Source organism: Felis catus, chromosome F1 (genome assembly GCF_018350175.1).
Source record: "Felis catus isolate Fca126 chromosome F1, F.catus_Fca126_mat1.0, whole genome shotgun sequence".
NCBI classification, from domain to species: Eukaryota; Metazoa; Chordata; class Mammalia; order Carnivora; family Felidae; genus Felis; species Felis catus.
This window is the reverse complement of record NC_058384.1, coordinates 17,171,295-17,190,071: the sequence shown is the minus strand read 5'-3', so window position 1 is coordinate 17,190,071 and position 18,777 is coordinate 17,171,295. Positions and strand designations below refer to the sequence as shown.

Below are 18,777 nucleotides of genomic sequence, written 5' to 3'. Positions count from 1 at the left end.
CATGAGCATGGGAGGGGCAGAGAGAGGGGGAGACACAAAATCTGAAGCAGGCTCCAGGCTATGGGCAAGCTGTCAGCACAGAGCCTGACGCAGGGCTCGACCTCACAAACTGTGAGATCATGACCTGAGCCGAAGTCAGACGCTTAACTGACTGAGCTACCCAGGCGCCCCTCTATTTCTTTTGAAAGATCCACAAGGGACACCAGCTCTTGATCTCAGTGTTGTGAGTTCGAGCCCCATGTTGGGTATAGACATTGCTGAAATAAATAACTTAAAAACATTTTTAATTAAAAACCTTAAAAAGAATCACAAAAGAAATGGTACTCACTTCCAGCTTACTAGGTGCTCATTGGCCTAAGAAGGAGCAACATCTGTCTGGGACCCCAGTGGTGAGGGAAACAGTCCAGAGAAGGCAAACCCTGGAAGAGAAGTCACGGAAGGAGCTGTTACCGTGGAGGAAGGGCAGGCGTGAAGGTCCTTGTTGCCTAGGGCAGGTGTGACTTCAGAAGAACAGAAAGAAGATTGGTAGAGAGTAGGGTGAAGCTGGACCCTGAAGGGCCTTAGAAAAGGGGGCCCTCTTACTATGGTGAGCAGGGGAGAGTCCCGGTAGGTCCTGAGACTTCGGGATTTGGGGGCTTCTAGGAAGATCAATGTGACAGCCGTAAACTGGATGAAGTAAATCTGAGTGAAGAACAGACACCAGCTGGCATGAGCTGGTGCATTAATCTTGGTAGGAGATAATAGGAGACTTGACTAATGTCAGGAATTAAGAGAAAGGTATAAATCTGAACAGTGGTTTGAGAGAGAAAAACCAAGACTCACACAATGAATTGAATACATGAGGTGGGTATAAGGCAGAAGTGGGAAGGGGAGCCAGATCTGGGGAGGAGACAAAGACCAATGCTGGGATCTATCCCAGACAGCGGCAGGTGACCCCAGAGTGGAAGGTGGAGAGAATTGTTCCTGGACAGCAGTGAGGGCAGATTCTAGATTACAGAGGAGCAAGAGGGAGATGAGAAGATGAGGTGGACAGAGGCAACAGAGTTGAACTGATGGTAAAGAAAGGGTCACTAGACAATAGGACTAATCCAAGAATTTTAATTTTTTTTAATGTTTTATTTTGAGAGAGAGAGGGAGAGAAAAAAAGAAGCATGCATGTGCATGAGTGGGAGAGGGGCAGAGAGAGAGAGAGAGAGAGAGAGAGAGAGAGAGAGAATCCCAAGCAGGCTGCATGCTGTTATTCAGAGCTCCAACTCATGAACTGTGAGATCATGACCTGAGCCAAAAATCAAGAGTCGGACGCTTAACTGACTGAGCCACCCAGGTGCCCCCTAAGGATTTTTAAAGATAAAAGATATGAATATGATTTATTATTGAAGGAATTGAAAATGCTAAATATATATATATATATATATGCAAATATATAAATATATATATGCAAAAAAAAGAAAAAATAAGAAATATTTTTTGCCTTCCTCTGGACCTAGAAGAAATGGGAAAGAATGAATTACAGGCAGTGGGATTATCTCTCAATAGACAAAAAGTCTGATCCCCTGTAGACTGTCAGAAGATGAAAATGATGGGATAGAGACAGGATATGTTGAGTTGGTGACCCAACTGACCTGAGAGGATCAAACTTCCCCATAGAACAAAGATCATCCCCTAAGAGCTAAGCTGTGGTGGGAAGCAGTCGAGGCACTGAGTGGCTACCATGAGTGTGGACTCAGATGCCACAGATGACCCAGAACTATGGTCTCTTGCAGCTTAAAGGGAACTCAGAAGCATCTACAATAATGTCCATTCAATAACATGAGCCCCTTCACGACATATCCAACTATAAATCCCACCAAAATTTCAGCCAATAGTTTGATTAATTACAGTTTGATCCTTTGCCTCAGTTACTCAGTTCATATGAGTCACCTGCACAACATCCCAACAAGACAATACCCAGCCTTTGTTTACCTCTAAGACTAGAGATCTTAACCCATCTCCAAGCAGTCTGTCCCATATGTGAGCAGCTCCAATAGCTGGGTAATTTTTCCTCCTATATTTAGCCAAAATATGCCTCCTCTCAGTCTCCACCTACTGATCCTCATATCCCCCCCCCCCGCCATTTACTTTATTTATTTATTTTTACTTAGTAGCCCATGAGATATTTGGAGATAGTGATCACAGCCCTTGTCTCCCATTGAACCTGCTCTTCCCCAAGATACAGCCCTGGTTTTCCCAACCACGTCTCTGCTGTGGTGAAGATTTTCTCATCATGCTTTCTCCTCTGGACAGGAATTCTAGCTTGCTGAGATCCCTGTTTACATGTGGCATCATGTTTTGTGGCACATGTGGGGTTTGGGGTATGGGTTGACCAGGCCTAATAAACCACGGAGAAGGCCACACCATGGATGCATGGTGGTAACCCAGACTGGTCGCGTCACCATGGCTCATGCCTATCTCCTGTGAAGATAAAGGAATACAGTGCAGGCCTGGAGGAAACAGACAGGGGTGGTGAGGTGAACTGAGAGGACACAGCTCTTAGCAGAAGGTCAGAGGGATGAGGAAATGAGTAGCAGAGAGCAGCATGGAGAGTTGCTGACCCAGGGGGTAAGGGGGAGTATGAGTTCAGTACAGCCAGGCTGAGGAAATGGGTAAAAATGGGGGAGGAGGTGAACGGAAAGTCCCTTAAGTGGAAGCTAGGTTTGTTGGGAGTGGGTCAAACGTCCAGAAAATGCTGACAAAAGAGTGACAAATCAGACAGCCTTACAAAAACATCTTTTTTACAGGGGACTCCCTCAGCTATCATCAGGGACGCCCTTTCTCCACAGAGGACAGAGACAATGATGTTGCAGTTACCAACTGCGCCATGTCATACAAGGGGGCCTGGTGGTACAAGAACTGCCACCGGACCAACCTCAATGGGAAATATGGAGAGTCCAGGCACAGTCAGGTAGGTGAGGCTCTGCCCCAGGGCTGTGGAACCCACTGTCCCTAAGCTTTATGTTCTAAATGCACAACTGGGTCTTACATCTCCCTTTATAACAAAAAAAATAGTCTTGAGAAAGGACTATCATGAAGAGGGAGATAACCTAGGCCCTGGAATAAGGGCAGGACAAAGTAGACTCCAGTGGAGGGAAAGAAAAGCATCTGGACTCAGGAGAAGCCCTGGACAACCAGTCACATTCCATTTCGTTTCCTCATCTAGATGATCCCAACAATCCCATGGAGAGATTGTCAATTTTAGGGACGGCTTACAGGCTCAACTTCATCTTAAGAAGCGTCCCAGGAAAGGAGAAATCAGAACACCAGGGTAAACTGGACTATCCCTCCCCATTAGAGGCTACAAGTCCACAGACTGGGAAGAGTGATGGGTTGACCAACAGGACCAACTGGGACTTTCCCAGTTTTAGCAACAAGAGGCCAGCGGTGAGGGAAACCCCTTAGCCCCGAGCAAACCAAGATGCTGGGTCACCATAGGTGGAAACCGCCTGACTGTCCCATCAGGAGTGAGCAGTCAGACACAATTATTCTCTTCAAAATGCTTGTATGCTATTGGGATTTTGAAATTCAACACTGATAACTGGTGCATGTAAATCCTGAAAGCCAAAACATTAGAGCTGGCAGTAAGAAATGACCTGAAGGGCAGCCCTAATGAACCCCCAGGCCACAGGCATGTTGAGAAAGAAAAGCTGGAAAGAGACCCCGCTCCTTTGACCTTATGAGGGAGCCGGACCGCAAAGCTTCACATTAATGAAAAATGGCTAAATCCACATCTTGGATTCCCCGCTCCTGCTGTTCTCCTCCTTTTCCAGCTGGGTGCTCCCTCTGGAGGGAGGCGGTGACTGACGTGCTCATCTGTCTCCTTCCCAGGGGATCAACTGGTACCATTGGAAAGGCCACGAGCTCTCCATCCCTTTTGTGGAAATGAAGATGCGCCCTTACAGCCACCGTCTCACGGCGGGGAGGAAACGGCGGTCCTTGCAGTTCTGAGCAGTGGGCGGCCGCGGGCCAGCTGACCTTCTCTGTCATCTGTTTGTATCTTATAATATGAAACAAGGGGTGGGGGGTAAGAGTAATGTGCTTTGCAACATGTTAAGGGTGTTTGAGGAAGCAGGCCGCAGCTGCTCGTGGTTTCTGCTGGCCCGGGCCTGGCCCTCGGCCTCCATTCTCCCTCCCAGCCAGTCATCCGGAACCTTCCCCTCTTTTCCCACCAAGGAGGGAAAGTGTGAAATATTTTTTTAAAAGACCGATTTAAAGGCAAGTCCTGGAGTCAGATTGCTATGGCAACGGGCCTTCTTTTCCTGCCCTCCTATGAGCTGCCCTTCCCTTCCAGGTATTTGTGCTCTGGTCACTGCCTTGGATGGCCAGGTTCTCTCACCAGCCCACGGCAGAAGCCTCGGCACGAGAGCTCCGCCAACAGCTCCCCGTAAGAGGAAACAGATGAGTCTCACTGCATCCCGACAGCCCAAGTTCTTTTTAATGGGCCAAAGATTCTCATTTTCTGACACTCTTACCAGCCCAGTGTCCTATTGCCTTCTGAGATCAGTGGCCTCTTTTCCAGCCCCAATCAATCGTGTGCCTACCGCCCTCCGACCCTTAGACGCCCACGGCCCCACGAGCCCAGCCACTGTTTGCTCTGGACTCTGGTTCCCAAGGCATTGCCCACACCTGGCCCTGGGCTGTACAGTGGCTGTGTCCCTGAGGGTCTTAAGTCACTGCCCCCTCTCTCGGGTCTGACAGACAGCAACTTCCTTTGTGGGTGAAAGGGGGAGATGGTTGTAGATTTAGTGCTTTGGAGTCACACAGTGAGGAAAGGACAAAAGAAGTAGAAATCAAGGCATCTGCCATTTGAGATTACAGGTCCCGTGGGAAACACAGATCCTACCTGGCTCTGTTTTCTTATTTCTGGTCCTATGTGCCATGGACCTTTTTTTTTTTTTTTTTTTTCTGAATTGCAAACAGAAGACCTCGTTCCCATCTTCAGCCAGGCTCAACCTTAATGTGGGTGGCTTGATAAGAGTCAGAAGGAGAAGTTATAGGACCAGCCAGCCATTCCCCTGACTGATAATTCCTGGAAAAAGGTGAAATTCGGCGTGGGGGCGGGGGTGGGGGTTCTCTATTTTGGTCCCGCGGGAAATAGGAATGACCCCTTTAATGAGTTGACATCATGAGAAGCCTCTCTCCATCTTCTTTTATTATTCTGCCTTTGAAAGGAAAAATGAAAAGTGCCAGAGGAAATTACATCTGGAAATCCAAAGGTGAAAAGGGGAGGACTGGGGGCCCACCTCCCACGTTATGAGATGTGCTTCTCTTCACTACCATGATTTGATTTTTAAGCCCAAGAGAGCTGGAGGCTCTACAAACCATGACCCCTCGACTTCTCCACATCAAATGTCAGCTGCAGCCATCCCTGTAGCATCCGCCAAAATCCACACCCAGCGCCCTCGCTGCCTTCCCCCTTTCCTCTCCTTTTCCTCAAGGCCCCAGCTCTGTTTCCTGTAGTGCCTGCGTTCAGCCAAACTAGGGCATCTTGTTCCTTTCCCAGCCCGTGGCTGGAAGAGCCTGAAAGTTAGCATCTTGCTGATGGAAACAACTACACTGTAACCAAGCCCTGATCACCAGGGAAGGACAGCCCCTCGGGCTGCTGATCACACTCCTGGTGTCTAAGGATGAAGTCAGCTGCCACCAGCGACAGGCTCTCCTTTAGCAGCCCTCCGAGGCCTCATGCGCTGCTCTGTGCAGACGTGACTGACAGACCCGACTGACAAACCCGGTGCTGAGAAATGGAAGTCACGACGCCATTTCTCAGTTCAGCGGGGGCTTCAAAAAGAACTAGGAGGAGGAGGAAGGAGAAACAATCCTTTCAAGAAACCCATAAGTTAAAGGAGATCCAGCTAGAGAGTGGGACACCTGGCCATAGTATGGAGCATGTCAAAAGGAAGCTGGGAGCTGAGGCAGAGGTCCACCCTGGCCATCTTGTTGGCCCTCTGACATCAGGGAGGCTGTTTTCTCTCTCTGGGCCTCTGTTTCCTCTCCTGTTGAATCAAAGCTTAGACTAGAATGGCTACTAACTTCCTTTTCAGTTTTGATAGTCAGTAATGCTAGTTTCTGATCTGAAAATCTAAATATAATTGGGCATTGATGAGAAAGCACAATTAAGTAATTAAAATTCACCAGAAGCCCTGCTTTATTGAATGGAAGGAAGGAAGGAAGGAAGGAAGGAAGGAAGGAAGGAAGGGAAAGAGGGAGGAAGGAAGGGGAGAAAGAGGGAGGGATGGAGGAAGAAGGAAGGAAGGAAGGGGAGAAAGAGGGAGGAAGGGAGGGAGGGAGGGAGGAAGGAAGGAAGGAAGGAACGAAGGAAGGAAGGTTGGTTTAGAAGTCATAAATAAAACACACACCCAAGAAAAAATTTTTCGGAAGAGGTAATGCCAAGTAAGAGGCTGAACTCATTTTGTCCATAAAAGCAGAGCCCAGGGGCCTGGGTGGTGCCCGTACAGCCTACCTCATCCAGGAAACTGAAACAAAGAACTTATGAGTCCTTGTGTGGTCAATTCAGGTGAAAGCCAAGAAGTATCAGTGGAAACCAAAAGCTGCCTTTCATTATAACCATTTTACCCTATGGAACATTTTTATAAATAGTATCAGCAGCATTGCCTGAATTCTTTTCAAAAACTTTTAAAGCAAGAAAGGGACTTCAAAGATTAACTCGCCCAACCTCCTATAAAAGGATGTATAGATTCCTTTTATTAAATTGAGTGATTTTCTCATGAGCTTTCACCATTTTCAAGAGACACTGTGCCCTGTTCTCTTCCCAAGACCCATGATCAACTAAACTGAAAGCTTCTTAACTTTACCCACTGATTCCTGCTTATCTCGTTCCTCCACATTTGTGTTCTTCCCAAAGGTGGGTCCAGTAAGCAATACTCACAAGGCACTGACCTAAGCATACCAGTTTCCCTCAAGGGACCCTCAAGGAATAGAATTGGACCCTGCCCAGAGGCTATTTAACTGCAGGATAAGGATTTAATCCCAATCCTAATTACAGGCACTTACAAACGGATAAAACCTACCAATGACTAGATCCAAGATCCAGACAGTTTTTCCTTTTTGCATTTCCCCATCAGATAAAGACAGTTCCCTACAGAGTAACTCACATTCTCCAGAGTTCTTTGGAGAGTAAAGGAGGTGGGTGGAAGAGTGGGGGGAGGGCGAAGGTGGGGGAACAAATCTGTGGAAAACTCCTGCCTTTAGACTGGATTTAATTGGAGGAGGGCGACTTGCTAGGTGTGGCCACGAGGTGGCGATCACCACCCCCAGCCACCATCTATAACTATGAAACATGGTGGGAGTTGAGGACAGCAAGCTCTTTGGGGTTTCCAGAAGAACTCACACCAAACCAAGATTCAGGAAAACCTGAAAACTGATTTGCACAGGAGGTTGAATTGTAAAAGAAGAACAAAAATGGCAGCAAGGAAGTGCAGAGCAAACTTCCACAAATAGTTAAACCCAACGCGCCCCCACTCAGCTGCTTGTGAACTGGTAAGACACCTCCCACCCTCTTCCCTGGAAACCAACCAGCTCTCTGCACACTGAAAACTGTTATTTCACAGACAAACCTAAAAACCCAAGGTTGCCAGTGAGCTCCGTGCCAAACCAAACAACCCTCATCCCGTTTGTACTTTGAAAATCCCATCTCAGAACAGAGCTGTAGATTATGGGACACTAGGTCATTATGGAATCTTTTTCAAAGAGCTCATTTAAAAGCATCAGTTGAGAAAGGGTTTGTGAGTTCCTCTTTGTCTTTTCCTCTGGAGAAAAAGTGGAACCTGGCAGCCGCAGATGCGCCAAGCTGAGGAGGCTGAAGTAGACTAGCCCATGACCCAGACTTGCACGTATTCCTGGGCCATGAAAACAATTTTCTTCTTCTTCTTTTTTTTTTAACCTCCCCCGAAATTTCGGCTCAGGAAGAACCACTTACTCGGGGTACATGCTTGCTTTCTATCATCAGACTCCTAGTCAGTCTAATTCCTCACTTCCATTTCTTTCCCTCCAAAGGGGGCACTCTATTTGCATCTCACTGGTCCTAAAACTTTGAAAAGGAAAGATTCAAACCTCAGTTTAGTTTCAATAATCCCACAGAAGATGGAATAATTTGTTCATTTGCTTCAAACCGGCCAAGGCCGTGGGACCTCAGAGGCCTGGGGCGAGAGTGGTGAAGTTTGGGAGTCTGCCTGTTCCACAAAGCCCCAGATGCCAGGAAGTGGCCAACTCAGCTCCACCCAAACCTCCCTGGGTGGCCCGTCTTTCTCCAGGTGACAATGACAGAGAGGTTCTGCACTCAGGGAAGGCGACACACAGGGCTGGCTTCCGGGTTCTGCCTGTAGCTTCTGTCTGGCTATACCTCCGGGTCCTTGGGCCACATTCCTGAACATCTTTGACTAAATGTTGCCCCAGACCTTTGTCTCTCCCATAACCCCACCCCAACACAAATGTGACCGAGTCTCCCTCAACTGTAGTCCAGCATTTAGGTGCTACCAGGCCAAATGAGAATTCACAGACCAGATGAAACTTCCAAAAGCAAGTAGGAAAAAAGCTCTAGTGTGCTGGAAGTGGGTGTGTTGTGTACATTCAGGTCCGGTTTGAAAGAAGGGCTCTGGTTCACCCTAATTGTAGCCACATTAGATGTGCTTGTGTCCATTCTGTGTTCCTCAAGCCTTGAGAAATGGCTGGGAAGAAGAAAACATATAGAACATAATACAATACAATACAATACAATACAATACAATACAATACAATACAATACAAGCATATGGATGATTGGAAACTAAAAGCAAGCCTCAAGGGATGGCCCACAGTCGAAAGACAGAGAGCAAGTGTGAGGGACCCTGCTACAGGGACCTGCATCCTTGACTTCTGGTCTCACCTCCCACCACCAGAGCGCCTGTCAGTTCACCCCTTTCACCTGAGGAGAAACTAAGGCACCAGAGGCGTACTACCGCAGAAAATGAGAAGAGAAGGGCTCTCTTTGCTTGCTCAACCAGTCCTGCCTGGACCTCCTTCATGGCACCCACCAGCCTGATTTGTCATCTCTAGCATTTCTGATTCACGTTTCAAGGTCACCCCTTGCCTGAAGCATGACTTCATTGCACCTGCAGTATTTCATTGTCCAAACGTCCTTGGCAAACCTCACAGTCTTTGGACAGCGTTGCCTTTTCTCCAAACCGGAAATCCTCCCTCCCTCCCTCCCAAGCTTAATAAGGCTGTTGCCGAGTATCCAAATAACACAGCTCTTGTTCCTCAGACAAGCTCTGCCCCCTCTGTAGACTTGACAAAACAGCTCCTCATTTTCGACTGTGAGGCTGGGCTGAGGCTAAATTTCCAGTTCAGAAAAACATGTAACCCTTTTGAGTCTCACCGATCGGTTCTTACAGGTACTGCCATTGGCTCATTGGCACGGGGGGCTCATGGGAGGTAGAGGAAGCATTCCAGAGGCTGGGAACACCTAAGCCACAGAGAGGATTTGGGTCCGGATGTATGGCCAGGAGGCAAAGCACAGATGGGAACTATTGTTGTCTTCCTATTCCTGGTTTAGCACCCTCAGGGACACCCTGTGTTGCTCTGTAACATCCTGCCACTGGACGCTAATGTGCTCAACACCGCCTTTAAAAGGCAAACGTTGGGAACATACTTCAGAGCTAGAGAGGACTGGAGGCCACCTACCCTGGCCGTCTCATTTCATACTTCCGGAAACAGAGGCCCAGAAAGGTTAGGCAACCTGCCCAAGGTCATACAGCTAGTCAGTAACAGAGCTGAGATCCTATCTGGCATAGGCCTTTTAATATTTCTCTCCCCAAGTGAAGACCAAGAGACATGGCATTACTGCACTCCTACTACTTTCCAGATACTGCGCGAGGAACTTTACATATGTCACTTCATGAAACCCTCACCACAACCCTGACTCAAGTTTAACCATTCTACAGATGAGGGAATGGAGGCACAGAAAGGTTTGGTACCATGCCCAAAGTCACAGAGTCACTAAAGAGAGCTATAATCAGAATCTCCCTAATTCCAAAGCCCTTGTTTTTGCTACTTCAGAAGGCTGCCACCCCTCCTACTTGTTTAGCCACACGGCCGCCATCTTGGATTTGTTAATGTTTGTACAAAGGGGCTTATGATGCCACTTCCCTCTGTCTTTTAAGAAAAGGGAATTCTTGAGTTGTTTTTGCCACATCCTCCAGGGGACCTTTAACCTTACCATCAGAAGTAAGAAGCATCCTAACAGCTTTTTCCTTTTCTTTTTTTTTTCCTCTTTTTTTTTTTTTTTTTTTAATTGGGAAGTAAGAAAAAGATTTACAGCAAGTCGGTAGCAGACAGAAAAGACCAGGACACAAGCACTATTTCCCCCAACACCACTCCTTCGGGAATATAGTGGCCTCTTTCCCATCCAACATTAGAAGAGTAGGAAATTCCAGAGTCATTCTCCTCAAATTGGGAGGACAAGATTGGCAAGACTGGGGAGAATAAATATGGCACATGTTCCCTCGGGCACCAGTTTCACTCCAGAATTTTAGAGGAAAGGAGTTACATGATTCATATATTGAAACTAATACAGACAGTATCAAATGCAGAAATCCCGTGAATCTTGAGGTTCAAATCAGCAGGCTGCAGACTGATTTGGGCTCTTTCCTCCCAGACTTTCATGGGTACGATCAAAGTGTCCCAGGGTTGTGGTGAGGGTCAGCGAAAGCTTTGGGGAATGAGGCTCGAAGAAGGCAGGAGACTAATGTTACTTATTCCCCTCTTCCCTCATCTCTCTAGTGTGCGGGGTGGTCTCAGAGGACAGTTAGGTACAAACTCAGCTCTCTTTGCCACATTAGGGAATTTCGAAGGAAATTAGTACTTGGTAAATAGTATTTTTGGCTGCCAGGCCCAAACTCCAGAAATGAATGCCTTCCTCTTAATTGAATGCCACTTATGTATAAAGGAATAGATTTCCCCAAGACAGAACTCTGAATTTTATGGTCCTCTTCCACGTGGAGGCTGCAGGGGCAGCAGAGATATCTACGTGTTAGATGCAGCAGACGCCATGGTTTCTACAAAAATGGCAGCCAAGTAAGTGCCCACCTACCTACCCCCTTTCCCTGCCCATGCCCTCTAGACTCACACCCTGGTCCCACAGACTCAAGACTCAGCATCTGGATGAGTTACTATTAATACCACTGACCCCTCCTTCCTATCCTTCACACAGACACAGCCATCCGGTCATTCTGCCCTCAGTTACACCCCAGGCCCATAGGAACCCCTGGGTACCCTGAGCAAGTCACTGTGACTTTGAGGGAGCTGTTATCTTGGGCCCGGGGAACCTGAAACCCACCCTGGTGGTCTCTAGATCGTTGTCCTGAGAAACCATAAACACCAAGTCCTCCGATGCCCTCGAATTTGAGTTTGTCGTTTTAACCTTTAACAGCCTTTTCAGGTAAAAATAACAACGACCAATTTACCAACTTTGTAGCTACGCTGTGCTTGGGAAAAGCATTTGCTTCAAAGAAAGACCGGAAGAAAGAAAGAAAAAAAAAAAAAAAACCAAGAAGCAAAAGGGAGTACCTACTCCTCAGGCGATGTACACTTTAATGAACTGAAATAAAAATAAAAACAGAGGAAGGGAGAGGAGATACCAACTTGCCCCATCGTTTCCTGGCACTGTAGCTCAAAGACTGGAATCTCCACTTGTTAACCATTGTTAACTAGTATTTTTAGTCCTGATTGCTTTTAGCCTCTGTATAGTTCCTTTTTTAAACACATTTTCTATACGTCAATAAAAGATCCTGAAGGAGTGGTGTGCATCTTCCAAGTCCTGTGGGGAATTATGGAGGCATGCCTTTCTTAATGACCGGCCTGCCTTCTTGGCTCTGGGCCTCCTCCCCTCAGCGCTTACCCACCACTGCTACCAAAATGTCTTCTCTGCATCACCCTGTTGTGTTGGCGGCTGTCATCGCTGAAGGTCCTGCTACTCCACCTGTGTCCCTTGCCTTCCTTGATCCTGTTGTCTCACTGTAGCCTCGCCTTCTCTACCCTCCTCTTCCCACCACCTACCCTTCCTCCCTCTGCCACTGTCTTTCTCTCTTTCTCCTCTGCCTCCACCCAGTCTGAATTCTTCCTCTCACCGGTTGCTTTCACCCTCAGAAAAGGTCCCTGACGAGTGGTCACTTTTGCTGGATGCCCCAGCGTCACCCAGACTGGTCCAGGCTATGGTTTGGAGCCCTCGATCAGCCACAAAGACTGACTTGCTGTCCGGTTCCCTCAACCCTGGAGCGCCCAGTGGTAGTAGCCGCATCTCCAAAGCTCTAGTGCCATCTATGGGCACTGGCGGAGAATATTTAATCGTCTTAACTTGCCCAGGCTGTCTGCCCTCAGTAGCTGAGTCTCCAGCTCCTGTGACCACCTGCCTCTCAGGCTTGGTCACCTGAAAAACATTCTCCCTTTCCCTCCCTTGAAAATGAGCGCGGTGCACATTGTGAGATCAACTCTCACCTCCAGGTCATATAGGTAACACCCAGCCAGGTGATAGCCTGGAAGAGCAGGGGTCTGAGGGAAACTTCCATCGGGCTCAGTTCCACAAGAACACAAAGCAGAAGTGTAGAGACAATAACAGAGCGTAGTTGGGGCCCTGAACCCAGACAAGCCCTCTCCCCCACTCGAGGTGGAGGGGCATTCCAGGAGACTACCCGGGGGACAGTCCACCTGGCTGTGTCTTATGACAAGAGGAATTACCCAGGGGGGAAAGGTGAGGAGGGAACAACAGCACGAATAAGAGTCAGAGGGCATTTCTTCTGGTATTTTCTAGGCTCCAGCAAGCCTCTTCCCAACCCTGGGCCATGTAAGAGACAGGGACAAAATCCCAGCCTCCAGCTACATGGCGGTCTCCCACTGAAGCTCCTGCCCTACCCCAGCAGCGGGACGGACACTTTTGCAGCCCATTCCCTGCGGCTCATTTCCTTTTCCTCCATCATTTCCTAAAATACAGATTTCTGTGATAGCAGCAAGAGAGGCCATTTAAAACCAGTCACATTTCCTGGTCCCGTTTTAAACAAGCCGCCCCGGAAACCCATACCTGAGGAGTGACCGTTGTAATGTGCAGATAAAACCCATCACCTGAATCTCGTTCCTGCATGTTAAATGGGCAATGGGAACTAGACATATACAGTGGAACATAAAGGAATTTCAGTCATTAGTATTTATTCCTGAGGCAGCTGAATGCTAACATTATGTTTTCACTTAAATGAGTATGATTCACCCATTGCTTAAGACCTCTGGGTGCATTTACAATGATCTGAACACAGATTTAATTATTGCTGTGTTGTGGGAACTAAGGACTGCCACAGGGAAAATTAAAAGTGGATTATTAAGCAAGAGAAATGTTAGCAGCATTAGTAATCAGTGCAATTACCAAGAACCCAACGTAAACACAGTAGCGTCTTCTCTCCCGTGATGACCCGAGCGGCCCTGGGGACATGTGCCTCAGCAGCCACCTCTTTGCCTGTCAGCAGTAAGACATCATTAAGGAATAAGGGCTCCTGGGGCCTGTATCTCTCCTCTCATGTGATATGCACACTACACTTCACTGCCCAGCCTTTCAAAGAATCATAAAAAGAACATGTATTAGACTCGTAAATCCTCACATAACAACGTCTCTTGTTCCTCTTCTCTCATCTCCCCACGTGAGTCCAGTGAACCTACCACGGACCAGGCCCAGCACTGGCTCTGGGTGGACAGGGACGAAAGCCTGGCCCTTCCTTGAAGAGACAGAGTCTCTTTTTGCCTCATTCCGTTTCCATCTACTTGCACCACACTCCCTACTCCCCAGCCCAGATAGTCCACACGTATGTGGATGAAGCCCTTTGCGTCAAACATTTTAAAATAGGTTCGAGAAAATTTTCCAAATTTATGTTTCCGTGTTCGTGAGGAACGGAGACGAGATGTACAGTAAAAGAATTCAGTTAATTAGGAGGAGGGTTGTCATTTCAATATTGACAATATTCTTTTTTAAACCTAGGCCTATTTCAAACACTTCAAATACTAAGAAAAGTGGCAATTAAGGAGCTTTGGATTCAAAGAGAAGCTTTTTGAATCCAAAAAGCTCACAGAACGTTCTCAAAGGACTGATTACTATAGAATCTTCCATGGTTGGGAGAGCAGAGGGGAGGGAGGGCATTACAAAAGGTTCTGATATTTTAAGATGTTGATGCCCTTTAATGCCTTAAATGAGAAATGCTATGATCAGAGATCACGGCCAAACACTCATTCATAGCTTGTGTGAAAGCTTTGGGTCTACTCTTCATGACAAACAATAAGCCCTTTGGAGGTTTCTGGGAAATAAGCGTAAATAACAAGAAATGCAGCAACAATTATGAAAATTTGATATGCTAGCTGTACAGGAAATTTAAAGATCCAAGAAAAACAGTGAGAACGATGAAGAAATGTATAAATTACGTCTGTGCACAGGCAGTACCTGGCGTGATTTGTGACCCACACTCACTTTTTATGACTTTTTTTCCCATAAATAAAACCCACAGAGGAATAACCAAAACTTATATTTACAACCAAAGCTACACAGAAACAATGACAACCTGGGTTGTTATGAAAGACAACTTGGCTGACTTATTGACACCGGAGAGTGAGGAATCACTGAAGAAATCAAGGTGGAACCATCTGTCCTCCTCTTCGACCCCCCCCAACCCCCATCTTGTGCCATTTAAAGACCTTGAGAGGTATTCGTGTAAATTTAGTCTTCAACATTTCTCTTCCAAAGAAACGACCTGAATTTTAACTCCATTTGAAACATCCATGCTTGCCACAAGGCAGGGTTTTAATACAGCAGGGCTATTGGCATTTTGGTCAGATGGTTCCTTGTTGTGGGAAACTGTCCCGTGCACTGCAGAGTCCTTAGCAGCATCCCTGACTCCTCCCCGCCACAATCCAGAGGACCACCACCGTCCTACAACCAAAATATCTCTGGATACTGCCGAATGCAGTTTTGCCCTGGGGTGGGGGACAAAATCTCCCTCAGTTGAGAAGACAGTGAGTAGGGAGATTTATCACAAAAATGAGATGACTTCAATCCAGAGATTGTTGAAGCAACATTTTAAGAACCCAGCTCATTTCAATCCAAAAGACAAAAGAGCCCCCCAAATGGAACACTGCTGTAGCTTTTCTATTGAATTTCTTTTCACAAGAGTTTCTAAATGTTTGGAAAGCATGTGTCTGTGTCTCATTTGTAGTTATTTTGTTGGAATCACTCTTGGTATTTTGGTGGTACGAGATTAGATTCCAAGGTAGGGAGGAGAATTTATAAGACGGTGCTTCCAGGAGATGAGAGGTTGACTCTGGTTCAATTTGTCATGGCTGTCCAGGAATCAATTACGTTTCAAATCAAGGGTCACTTGTAAATTAGACCTTTTGGCTCTGTTGCTTCACCTGATGGACAATAATAAATGGTGTTGATTGTTTAAGATCTCTAAATACCTCACAGTCTTATATGGCCTGAGATTTCTTTAGGAAAAAAAAAAAAAATGAGATCAAGGGTATGTTAGTCACCAACAACAGGAGGAAAGGAAGATGTCCCAAAATTCTGCCTAGGTTCAAGATTCTGATCAACTGAACAAGGAAAGCCAGTATCATTGCCCGTGCCCACAGGAGACAGTGGATATCAAAGTCACATGCCTAAGAGAGTGCTCCGTGATGTTAGGGGAAGCAAAGGGTTAACTTCACACACACACACACACACACACACACACACACACACACACACATAACCCACCCAGAAAACTTTGGGGCAAAAGAAGAAAATAGATAGCTGTCCATGAAAGAAAGAAACCTACTGCCTTGCCAGCATGGGGCAGAGGACACCCACCACTGAACCGCTTTACGCAGCTCACCATCCCAAACAAGCACTTCCAGGACCCAAGAAGGGGGATGCAAGGAGGGATGCCATTTTTACTTCTAGCATTTTCAAAAGACTCGCAAGTTTGATTTTTCTTTCCTATTGTCCCAGCCATGCCCGTGGGACCACTTGGCCTAGCTTTGTGCTCAGAAAATGTCGTCATCGTAGTGTATCTGCATAAAGTTCTATTAGCTATGAAGGTCATCTGGGAGCAGGAAAGAGTCAACGTGCAAGTGTGACTGGCCACAGTCACCCTCACATTTGCTTCTCCTGGTCAGATGAGACGTCTCTGGTTCAGTCCTGAGAATCCGATGAAGTCCCTTCCTGCAGGGGTGTGTGGGGCCATAGAACTCACAGCAAGGAAATAAAATCGGGGGCTCAAATTTTGGTGCCAAAAGAGATGTCTTGCTCTGGTTCATGATCTTTTTCACTACAGGTTCTTCTTCCAGATCAAGAGCCACTGATGCAGATCAAAAAGTGCCTCTTCCATTAGGGGATGAAACCTGTTATCAAATTTCCAGAACCATTTATTTCTCTTCCAAGACCAAGCCACTTTGAGAAGCCAAGCCCTCCAGTTGGACAGAGTAAAAAGCTTATTTTCTTTCCTGAGGGCAGGAGGGGATTGGGAAAGCATGGTGAGAGCCCCAGTGAGAGGTGTATTCCTCTCATCTGTGAGCTACTTGAGGGCAGAGACTGGGTTTTCCAGCCCATTCTCAATAGTTAGCTCAGTGCTTTCCATAGACCCAACGTAGAACTGATGGAAACTGAACTGAACCAGTCCTATGTTATGTCTATGAAAGAGACTCAAATAACTGTTTTAATTATGTTCAAATTTGGGATAGATCCCTAAAATAGCATACTTCGAGACTTTCTGAGGAACAGAGGAGAGAACACTGGAAGTTAGGTCAAAGGCTTATGTGGCCATTTCTGCCATTTACGGGTAATGTGCTTGAGGGGAAGCCTGCATGCCTCTCTGTAGCTCAGTGTCCTTATCTTTAAAATGGGAACAAGAATAACTGTCTTTCCTACTTCACAGACTACTGTGAGAAGCAAACTCGAATGTGCAGAAAATGCTTTGAGATGGGTGTCGTCACTACAGGAAGGTGCTAATTTGGTGACAGATAAAGGATGCTGACAATCATCCTTTAATCTCAGATACCTTCCTAGCAGTATTATGACTTAATGTGTCACTAACCTGATTCCTTAAAGCAACTTATTGCCTTTAAACAATGCAAGGCAGGGCACCTGGGTGGCTCACTTGGTTAAGTGTCTGACTTCGGCTCAGGTCATGATCTTGTGATTCATGAGTTCAAGCCCCATGTTGAGCTCTGTGCTGACAGCTCAGAGCCTGGAGCCTGCTTTGGATTCTGTGTGTGTGTGTGTGTGTGTGTGTGTGTCTCTCTCTCTCTCTGCCTCTCCCCCACTCATACTCTGTCTCTCTGTCTCTCTCTTTATCTCAAAAATAAACAAACAAAAAACATTTAAAATAGTAAAAATAAAAAATGCCCTGGGCAAAGTTAGAGCATCAAGAGTTAACGGATGGCTACCTGAGAGCAGGTGGGGGTCAGGGTGGGGGAGGGGGCAGATAAGAAGCCACAGAACAAGGAACAGAGAACACAGGAGTGAAAAAAAGGCAGCCATACTGTGGCTGGCCCCATGGGTGACTCTTCTAGAGGAGAGAGGTGAAGAGGACCAGCCTGCCAGCCCACTAGGCTCCAGAGCTGTAGTCTAAGAACAATCTGGTTCCAGGCCATTCCCCCACCTTCCCTGGACATAGAATGAGGACCAAAGAGACCCTAGCAGCACTCAACAACCACCTCAGAGTTGCTGAGTAGCACTCTTTAAGATGTATAGGGTGAAGACTCCTCGCTGAGACTCTGTATTTATCAACCCCCCTCCCCCAAGGACATCACACTTGTGGTTGAGGCCTGCTGGCTTCAGACATAAGCCCTGGAGGCCATGCTTCGAGGGCATGAGTGATGATTTCTAGGGAGGGGGCTTCTGTCTGGTTTCTAGGGAGCTGTGGACTTCAGTTTCATTGAGTGAGGTGTCTCGGGCTGGAGGTGAACTGCTCAAGGGAGAGAGAAGTTAAGCATGGCCATCAGCACACCCACAATCCCCCTACAGGGGCCCACACACTTAGTCCCACTTCTACATAAACATGAAACAAATGATTAAAGAATGTTCATTTGAGGGGCACCTGGGTGGCTCAGTCAGCTAAGCATCCAACTCTTGATGTTGGCTCAAGTCATGATCTCATGGTTCGTGAGGTCAAGCCTGCATCAGGCTCCGCACTGACAGTGAGTAGTCTGCTTGGGATTCTCTCTCTCTCCCTCTCTCTCTCTCTCTCTCTCTCTCTTTCTGCCCCTCCCCTACTTGCATGCTTTTTCAAAAATAAATAAATAAACTTAAAAAAAAAAAGAATGCTAATTTGAAAAGACAATTATTCTGGATGCTCACATGTCTCAGTCCTGCCTTGTCCTCAAATTCACACAGAAGACCCACATAGGAAAGAGTGTTTGTTTCTGCCCCACAGAATGGACCCGAAATCTCCTACCAACAGAAGCATGGGCTCCCAGAGAAGACCACCCTGGCCCCCGTCCCCACCCCACCCCAGGGAGGGTGAGCTAGGAGCTGGGGGACCTCACCTCTCCCCCAAACCCCTCCCAATGGCCTGGGATTGAAGCAAGAGCTTGTCACGTCCAGCCCTGACTCATGGCCACCTTCCGCACCACTCATCTGTCCCAGGCCCTGACCTATAAAAAGAAGAGGAACAGAAATTACCACATTCAAACTTAGTCCTTGACTCCTGGGGACACAGACAAATTGGCAGTTCATTGGGCCGG

The 18,777-nt window shown here is 47.1% G+C and overlaps 1 protein-coding gene across 1 annotated transcript in view; it reads left to right on the top strand.

Annotated features, from left to right (window-relative positions):
- TNR (tenascin R) overlaps nucleotides 1-4,868 on the top strand; it is a 409,307-nt gene extending 404,439 nt beyond the window's left edge. The window contains exons 22-23 of the mRNA XM_011290913.4: nucleotides 2,778-2,941; nucleotides 3,862-4,868. Of these exons, the coding sequence (XP_011289215.3) occupies nucleotides 2,778-2,941; nucleotides 3,862-3,981 (284 nt within the window). The 3' untranslated portion in view covers nucleotides 3,982-4,868. The remainder of the gene's footprint in view (nucleotides 1-2,777; nucleotides 2,942-3,861) is intronic.
- Nucleotides 4,869-18,777: the final 13,909 nt, after the last annotated feature.